Source organism: Miscanthus floridulus, chromosome 19, assembly GCF_019320115.1.
Source record: "Miscanthus floridulus cultivar M001 chromosome 19, ASM1932011v1, whole genome shotgun sequence".
Classification (NCBI taxonomy): Eukaryota; Viridiplantae; Streptophyta; class Magnoliopsida; order Poales; family Poaceae; genus Miscanthus; species Miscanthus floridulus.
Window position 1 is genome coordinate 37,126,957 of NC_089598.1, and position 9,682 is coordinate 37,136,638.

The window sequence follows — 9,682 nt, forward strand, 5'->3', positions numbered from 1 at the left end:
TAAGTTTAGTAGAGGCTTCAGGGTCGTAGATCGAGTCTCCTTCTTGGTAGGGTAGAGCTGTTGTCATTATTGTGTCAACTAGATGGGTACTGCTATCCTCAGGAACAGAACCTGGCCAGTGGATGATGCAGTCTTGAGATGTTACGGTTAGTACGAGACCTTCCTGAGCTCCTGTCAGTGGTATTCCAAGCACTGGATTAAGAGATCTTTTGAGCTGTGCCCGATAAGGCATTGCCATGTTGTCGAGACCAAACGGAAAAAGACTCGTCTTCTTTAGAGTACTCTGAGTGTACTCCGAGTTGTATTCTCGATAGGTTGATGTCGTGTCCCGGAGCCTTATTGGAAAAGAACTCAGTTTCTCGAAAGAACTCGGATAAGACTCCGTCTCGGAAGCGGAGCCTGAGTTTGAATCGATTGCGTGAAGCCACAAAATCTGAGTTGGATCGGACATCGCGAGCTGCATGAATCTTCTAGCAAGTTGATCTATCGTTGTCACCAAAATAGAAAAGTCCTGATGATGATCTAAATCTTCGAGGAGACGGCCTTGGAGCTTGCCATCGTCGCCTGCCTCGTAGATCCACGAACCGAAGATGAAGGTTGATCCCTTCGAGAAGATCATGTTGTCGAGGTCCATCGAGCTCTCGGATGCAAAGTCGTCGAAGGCCCCTACCTGGCGTGCCAGCTGTCGATGTTTGACCACCGATAGCCTGCCACGGGGGTACCCAGGGTAGTATGTTCGGGCTTTAGCGTATGCAGAACTCGACGGTTAATGCAAGAGACAGTCGATTTATCCTGGTTCAGACCCTCGATCTTTGATCGTGTAATAGCCCTACGTCCAGTCGGTGTTAGCCTTTACGTCGGATTGATTGTAAAGTGTTGTGTTGCGTTATCTTGTGTCTCTCTGTCTAGGAACTCCGCCCTCCTTTATATAGTCAGGAGGCTAGAGTCCTATCGGTTTACAATGTAGAGTCCTAGTAGGATTACAGGGTAGTATTACTACTAGGATTACATGGGAGAAATCCTAATCAAACTAGATCTCCTCTCTTCCTTGTGGTGTATCATGTGGGTCCTGCATCGATAGACCCCTCGATAGGGGATTTCGCCACGCCCGACGAGGGTCCGTACCGCCTCCAACCACTACGGGTCTAAGAGTACGAACCTAGAGTCAAACTTCTAACACCAGAAGGGGAGTAGGCACATCTTGACGTGACCTGCGGCCACGACGGGCCATACCTGAGGACTCACGGCACCAACAGTGTCGGGCGTGCCGGCACTAAGCTACCTAATCCCCGTACGACTTCCGATGGGGGTATCTGCTAACCATGCCGCCCGCCGGAACGGAATGGAGCACCACAATCGGCTGACGACGCCCACGTATAGTGCCAGTGATGAACATGGTCATGACGTGGAGCCATCCCCATCATCATCTATAGGACTGGCGGACCCACGTAAAGGAGATGAAGGGCGCCACAACCCCAGAGGCCTTCTTCCTCCTCGCTTTTCTCTCTCTCTCTCTCTCTCTCTCTCTCTCTCTCTCTCTCTCTCTCTCTCTCTCTCTCTCTCTTGTGTAACCTGCGCCTTCCCTTTCAACTATAAAAGGGGAAGCAGGACGCCCACGAATGTCTCAAGGCTGAAAGGAACTGAGTTCAACTAGACTCAACTCCATTCGATCCTTCCATCCGAGACTTGGGATCTTCTCCCTCTCTCGCCCTACAAACAAGTGCCGGTAACACGAGCAGCCTCAAACTGGACGTAGGGACATTTCGCCCAAACAAGTATAAACCCTTGTGTCCTCCGAGCACACCATCCGGGCTAGACGTGCAAACACAAATTTACTAGTCGGCGGTTCGAAACACCGACATGTGCGTTCGCTGCGCCTCATCGTGAACCCCAACTTCGGCGTCTTGGACCTCCTGAGCTTGGGGCTAGCACGGATGATGGGGGTCCGTAGAGGGATGTAGATCCACGACTCGATCTCTTCTTGAATCGACCTCGACTGTGCCAGTCGGGGAGGGCTGCAAAGCACGTTCGGAACGCTGCTGTCCTCGTTATCGTTTGTCGGCTAGACGTCGCCAGGACGGTTGTCGGCCATGTCCATGGTCGTCACCACAACATGGTCGGGTTCCGAAGCGGAGCGACGGCCGGAGGGGGGGGGGGGGGGACAGAAAATGAAGTACTGATATGCACTTTGCTGAATTTTTATTTGTATTGGCATATTATTTGCTAAATAATTACATTTCATTAAAAGTGTCACCTGCCACGTTAAATACATCACCGTGAACTATGGAAAAGTGTAAATTTAATTTATCACAATGCATGCATGCATGCATGCAATGGTACATCATGAAAAGGTAGTCAGACCCAACTGATGGTTTTTTTATTTTATTTTATTAATCCTATTATCTATCTAAATTAAAAATCGTATAAATATATTTTTACCTTACTACCTTCTATATGAGGTAATAGGTGATCATAGCCATCCAAATCTAACTCAATGCACAGTCCACAGTCAATTTAAGGTATCATAGCAAGTCCAAAGGTGTTACATTTTTCTGTTTACAGTAGCAAGTTACTAGATCCCTGCAGTGGATCTTCCACAAAGAAAACTGAATATTCACAAACAATGGAGCAAAAGATAATGTAGAAATTCATTTCAATTATCTCGACTTGCATGACTACAAGTGACTACTGCCTTTTAGCTGGTACATCATACTTGATTTTAATTTCATACTCCGATCCCCTATCCCGTCTACTACAATGGTGCCTCTCAAGTGAGCTGTTCATATTTTTATAAAGAAAGTCTTTTATTAAAATTTTAAGAGCAATACGTTGAGTTCATATAGAGTATTTAAACAGAACTTGCTACTTCTTCTCAGTAAGAAACACATAGGACATAGCCCAGTAATCGAGCTGTTCATATTAGGGCTTTAATGTTTTGGGATTTTTTATATAAGTTATTTAGTTTGAAAATGCATGTGTAGAATTGCATGAAAAAATACTTGCAAAATCTTATAAATCTGAAGTATTTTAAGAATATATTCTACAGGGAATTATTAGAAAAAATATGTATGGAAGGCAGTGCAAAATCAAATACGACAAGTATTTTTTGGCTCAAGGGAGTACCTTTTGAGTCATGACAATTCCCGGGAAACACAGGCCATGGAGTGAGCTTAACTATCTAGGCAAGTTATAACTTGATACAATCACTCATATTACCATCACTGCGCAAGGAGTCCAGCTGTTGCTAATCAGGCTGGTGCTTGGTATATAGAGGTTATAATAGGTCAACTCATGATCATCCCCCATGGGCAGATTTGGTTAGGATGATGAAAATCCGGTTTGGTAAATCTGAGAAAGGAGGGGCTTATGAGGAAATGAAGAGACTTCGGACCAACAGAAAATACATGCATCAGTTTGAGTTGATACAGTCAAGGTTACAGGTTGAGTTACCTTACCTCCCTGAAAGCCATTACATAACTCCCTTTGTAAGCGGCCTTAGAAAGGACATTAAACACTTGGTGCTGGCCAAACATCCAACTGATCTCCTGGATGCTTTTGAGCAAGCCAAACACATGGAGATAGCTTTGGACTATTATGCAAAGAAGAAGAAGTTTGCAACTAAGCCTAAAAATATTAACACTTTGAATGGGGTTTGAATTCCTTGTTATAATTTTTTTTTGAAAGTTTGGACAAGGGAGTCAGGTTTGATTCTACACAGGTTTTCTCCTAGCAAAAGAAGACAGCGTGTCAAGAAACTGGAGCGAGCAGGGAGAACTTGACGTGAAGTGAGATCTTCCCCTTTTCAACATCCAGCTTGGCGCCAGTGACCAGCCAGTATCCAGGAATGTCCTGTGGCCCCATGGTCACCTGAGACGTCTCGACAAACTTGAGCAACCTCTGGGTCCCGACAGGCATGGGTGGGCCTCCGGCAAACACGGCGGAGTCGATGTGAATCCTCGCCGGGTGCTGCTGCTCCTTGTCAACGCCGGCACCTAAGGACGCTGCGAACGACTTGGATAGGAAGCTCCCTTTGCCCGACTGCCTCGCCGTGTTGTGCGCCCATTTGGACTGCACCACAGCGTGTCCCGGCAGCTGGGTGTACAAGAGCCTGAGGTGCAGGATGTTGGTCGATTCGTGGGCCTTGACGTGCAGCTGGGCGCCGGAGACGATGTACGCCGACGGTGAGCCGGCGCTGATGACCCAGCGAGGGTCGTACTTCACCGGCACTGTGCAGACATGGGCAAACATTCTCCACTGGACCGGCTCATAGTATCTCTCGTCGGAGATCATCTCCGATCCGCGCCATATCGGCTGCTTGGCTGATCTTTCGTTGATGAACGTTGGGTTGTTTGACAAATGTTGCAGGTGGATGCCTAAGCTGATGATAAGATATCGGAAACGAAGGGTCCCAGGTTAGTTTTATGCAGTGTTTTCAGCCAGGATTCAGAGAAAACCATAAGAACAGGACTGGAATAAGTTCTGCTTACCGGTTATTTTTCTTGCCCTCCAGATGTAATCTCATCCCGGTGACTGGTAATCTTGGAACAATCACCTGTTTGCCACATGGTTAATGTGAGCATTTCTAATTTATGAGATTTCAGATGTTTGAAAGTAAAGAGCAAGCATATTTTACCTCGCTTGAGCTGACATGTAGCTTTGAACCTACAAGGCTGAAGTTCAAGGCCGGACTGGCACCTTGTCGGTTTGAGCAGAGACCAAGTGGTAGGTCACTGAGTACTGGAGCCCACGATCTGTGGTGCTGGAAGTCCAGGAAGTACCTCAATTCATCTGTTGGTGGTTTGTCTGTTATGGAACAGAAGCATGATGATAAACCTTTTAGTGTTTGCAACATAGAATGGATGGATAACGGAACTAAATAAGCGCAACGCAATATATTATAACAAGGCAATAATAGTTCTTGCTGAATTGCTTTTACTTTTGTTGAGGTTAGCTTATGATTCATTTCACTGATTGTGCTTTCTTCAAGTTTGAAGTTTGTTGCACTTCGACGATGGATTTGATTTATGTGTGAGAGAAAGACCTTACTTACATCTGAGATATAGGTTGATGGCATGAGAGAGGAAGCCCACGCCAGTTACTCCCTTGAGAAGGGATGTGATGGGCACAAGCTTGAAGTTTATTGCGTCCGGCATTGTGGGCACAGTGAGCAGCCACTCTGAGTGATCGCTCGCTGCTGCATTCCCTCCCCTCTTGGAGTATATCACCGTCACACCCTGCATCAGTTCAGTCCAAACTTATTAGAAATTCCTGGCCTCTACATCTCCTATCTCTTTACTCGCTGTTAGCTGCTGTTAATATGCCAAAATTCTGAACTAAATACCTCTTTGCAGGACACTGGAGTAATCATTCCTTGAAGCCATTGCTGTGTCACTTGGGCATCAAATACATTGAAGGCCTCAGGGACCTGTTGCGATCCAAGTAATAGGATTTCCAGCACATTTCAGTTCATGTTCATGATATATCATATTGTGGTGGATGGATGTTGTTGATTCCGATCCCTAATCTAAGTCTGATCTGGACATAAATGACTAACATGCATGATTTGCTAACCTTAAATTTGTGGTCCCTGTTTTTGCGGTTTGAAGGGGGCAGAGTGCATGTCCCAGTGAAGAGCTGATCACCTAGCTTGTCCAAGTGCTCCTTGATCTCAGATGGGGACAATGGAGACGAGTTGTCCTGCTTCACATACACCACGTCCTGGCCACCCAAACCCAGCCCAACAATGATGTGGGTCCCATACTTCTCGATGAAACTGCTCACAATTTTCAGAAAGAGTGAAATTAGTCTTCAATGGATTGTGCGTCCATTGGTTCAGGAAATGGAAACTGCGTTCGGGCATGGGAAATCATCTGGCTTGTGTTGTTTTTGTTTAGTCAGTGCCTCAATTGTGACATGTTCAGAGAACTGGTCCAGTAGGTAATGTAAAAGCTTATCTACTTAATGTTTAGGAGAATGAATGTACGTTTTCTTAAATTTTGATAGAAATATACTTTCTTGTTTGCTTCTTGTTTGTTGTCCTACACATTGACGTGACACCTTAGAGTTGATTCATGCTGATGTGCAGACAGGAGAGGAGATATACTCCATCTGTTGAGGACCTGGAAGGTTTGAACAAGTCTACGATTTTTCACACCGCATGGCATGGCAAACGTGTGGTGGACGATTTTGCACTCTTGGAAAGGAGAAAACCATTATTATTTGGTCACAAGATGAGGTTAAGTCAAGTCAAGCATAGCACTGCACTTGTGATCACCTCAACTTGCTAGCATCCTGTTCTATTTACTGTATAACTACCTCTCGTCCAAATTAGATGGCATCACAAAGTTTATATAATTTATTATTAAAATTTACGCAATTTGTCCTCTACTAGACATGGTACATGTAATGGTACTTGGATTTGTACCGTGAGTGCATATTAATTGGCCCACCCTCATTTCAACGTAACAATATTATATGACTTTCTTACTTTTAATACATGTTTTTTTTCTCCTGAGAAGTAATGTCAAACCCTTGAATGAATAGGTAACCCTGGAAATGAGAGAAGACCGAATTGGGTGGTGCTTATGATCGCTAGTCCGTACCTTGCTATGGCTGACGGGTCCCATGCCGCCGGTACGTCACGGACGACGTGGTCGGCGAGGGCGAGCGGGCGGCAGTCGAGGCGGAGGTCGAGGAGGGAGATGAAGTAGCCGTCGAAGGCCAGGCACTTGGTGGCGGAGGCGTCGTCAGCCCAGGAGCCGCACTCCAGGTCGAAGCACGAGTTGAAGAGCCCCGACGGGATCTTCCCCGTCAGCGAATTCCGGTGGTTGAACACCTCAGACATCTGCAGCAGGTCAACATTGCAATGCTCGTTTCGTTATTATATACATACATTTTGTCAGGAAAATAAACTTTCTTCGTTGTTGTTTCCAAAAAAAGAGACATTATTTTCTTCTCGTTGATCGGCTATTCGGCTTCGTCAAGATGAAGTACCCGGTCATTGCTGCCCTCGTTATTTTGATCAGAAATTACGTTTTAACGACTTTTTTTTTTCTAAAGAGAAATTGAATGGAAAATGAAATAAATGACGTCACTTTCGTGTAATAAGCATCGTACCAGGTGCTGCTACCTGACAATTTTTTTCTTTCAGTACGAAAGAAACTTGACAGCAGAAAGAAGAAATAATGACATGTCATTTTCCACACTTGTGCAAATTTTTTTAGTTCATGAATACGCAACATTGATTGAAATTTGACTCATTTGGCACCAAATTTCCAACTTTATTACAAAAAAAATGTTTATCTTCAAATGTTCTAAAAAAAATTCAAAATGAAGCTTTTATCAGATCAACAGCAAACCTTGTTGAACTCGAGCACGTCGGACTTGAAGCTGATCCGATCGCCCTTGCCGCACTTGACGTCGGCGGGCACATCGGCGACGACTCCAAAGCCCGGCACGACGACCTTCTCCGCCACCGCCTTCTCGCCGCTCCTCAGGACAAGGCAGACCCCCGCATCCTTGCAGTGCTTCAGCCTCAGGTCGCCCGTCATGTCGACGCCCCTGCCCAGGCACCTCACCGCCTTCTCCACGGCCGCCGCCGCGCCGTCGCCTCCAGCCATCCTCCCCCATCCGCCGGTCATCTCTCTGCTCCTAGCCATGTCTTCTTCCGATGGTGTGATGCAACAATCCTATTCTATTCTATATGCGCGCCATTGCTTGAGTACGAACTTGTCAAGAAACTTGCCAGGACGAGAAGTTGCTCAAGATGTCAAACAATCAAGCAAGGTTGGTGATTGGAGGTTGAAACTTGTGGCAGCTGCGAATGAGTAATGGAGAATGAAATTCCACTTTGGGGGGGTTGGTTTATATAGGGATCAGAAAAGTAGAGGAGAAGGGAGAGATGATGACAGTGGGAACTGAAACGCCTAGGTTGATTGCGATTTTGATTTCTTTGTCGCATTCTTGAATGGAACCAGAACCAGTTTTTTTTTCATTATTTTTTTGGGGACCAAGATTTACCCTTTCTTGATGGGCACCGCCAAAGGGCAAAGGCAGGTTGTCTTGTTTGGACAGCTTCAATCAACCACTACTTTATTCGTCAGGACACACAAGTGTCCACTGTAGTCTGTTAAACTTCAATCTTGTGGTACTGAAAATGCTACATATTTCAAATTATTTTGATACCATCAGAAAATCAACAACATTGGTGACAACTACCGTAACATAACGTAATCAAAACTAGGGCGCCGCCAAAGGCCGGAGTTCCATGTATGTCCCTGTGATGTGCTATGTATAAAAGTCACCATTCAACATTAGTGACAACTACTATTATTGAAATACTGCAGAATGCGGATACATATTTCAAATCCTTTGCATAGTATAGAAGTCAGCATTCAACAATATAATTAGCTACATCGTAAAATAAAAGCAAAATAGGTTCTCTAGAATTTGATTGAATCAAATCATATTGTTTTGGTAGCCACGAAATTAGAGTGGTTCATCCGGTTGGGTTCCTCGACTTTATGCGAGTGCTCTTATTTTGATGTGCCCATAAAAAAACGAGGTGCCTACGGTGCCTTCATCAATCTTGAGTTCAGTCTTAATCTTTCGAAAGTGCTCATAGAGATAGGATGTGTATGCATGTCTTCGTAGAGATTAGTACTGTGATTAAAAAAATTGCTTGGATAACCTATTCGGTATGTTTAGAAGTAGAAACTACAATCCCAATTAATTACAGTGAAAGGCCATAATACTTAAGTAAAATTCCTGGCCTGAAAAATAAAGAGACTAATTTTGTTCTTTTAATCTACTTGTTGCACCCCCCCCCCCCCCCCCCACCACTTTCCTCCGAAGTGACTTGTTCTGCACATTCTTGTAACCATTGGACAACCATGACAGCATAACAAGGTGGAGGGAGCACTATTGAACCTGCATGCTCAAAAATACCGGAAAGGTATTCCAATTCAGAGACTTAAACGGGTTGTGATGGTTAAAATCAACCTTACCCCTTCTTGAGGGCGCGAAGGTTTGACCTTCTATCCTTGTGATGCCATTCACATCGAAATGTCTTGTCTATCAAGAACCATACCATAGATTATTTTTTGAGGGCGCATATCGTAGAATATTGGTGAGAGTATTGAGATGTTGCAATCCAATATCAAATTATTTGTTTCCTCAAAAAAATATCAAATCATTTTCACTAATCCATTCCCTAGTAGGTTTCTCAATCTAAAGGGTATTTGGATCCATCTCACTAAGTTATCTACTTAAAAAATAGTTGGGTGGATCTAAACATACCTAGTTAATTGTTAGCTAGGCATCTAGCTAACAACTATCTCACTAGCTGCCCTACCCAACTAATACAGCTAATAAATAAAAAACACTTCCCCCCCCCCCCCCCCCCCCCCCCTCCCCCCCCACCCCCACGTACCTTTGTTTGGTACTCTACCAATAGTAGCTCTAGAAGATGAAAGGAATTATGGATCACCATCCAATTTTTAGCTCGTGGATAGGTAGCCAGCTATTAGCCATGAACTACTACATCCATCCTATAAAGAGTATTATTTTAGTTTTGTCCAAGCTAAACAATCTTAGATTTGACTATTTTTATATAAAAAAAATTATCAATAGCTATAATACCAAATGAATATTATGATATTTACCGTGTAATTAATTTTTCTAT

At 44.4% G+C, this 9,682-nt stretch overlaps 1 protein-coding gene across 1 annotated transcript; it reads right to left on the reverse strand.

Annotated features, from left to right (window-relative positions):
- Positions 1-3,384: 3,384 nt before the first annotated feature.
- On the reverse strand, positions 3,385-7,905 carry LOC136528807 (MACPF domain-containing protein At1g14780-like). Its single transcript, XM_066521791.1, has 8 exons — positions 7,359-7,905; positions 6,603-6,844; positions 5,572-5,773; positions 5,342-5,425; positions 5,051-5,234; positions 4,634-4,803; positions 4,488-4,552; positions 3,385-4,378 (listed from the first exon to the last, which is right to left on the reverse strand). Exons 1-8 carry the CDS (start codon positions 7,656-7,658, stop codon positions 3,748-3,750), a joined length of 1,878 nt encoding a protein of 625 aa, XP_066377888.1. The 5' UTR covers positions 7,659-7,905; the 3' UTR covers positions 3,385-3,747.
- Positions 7,906-9,682: the final 1,777 nt, after the last annotated feature.

Excerpts from the sequence above, each read along its gene's own strand:
- LOC136528807 (XM_066521791.1), bottom strand. The coding sequence starts at position 7,658 with ATGGCTAGGAGCAGAGAGATGACCGGCGGATGGGGGAGGATGGCTGGA. Across the intron at positions 5,426-5,571 it reads ACAGGGACCACAAATTTAAG|GTCCCTGAGGCCTTCAATGT; the intron begins GTTAGCAAATCA and ends GGATCGCAACAG. Across the intron at positions 4,379-4,487 it reads GAGGGCAAGAAAAATAACCG|CTTAGGCATCCACCTGCAAC; the intron begins GTAAGCAGAACT and ends TCTTATCATCAG.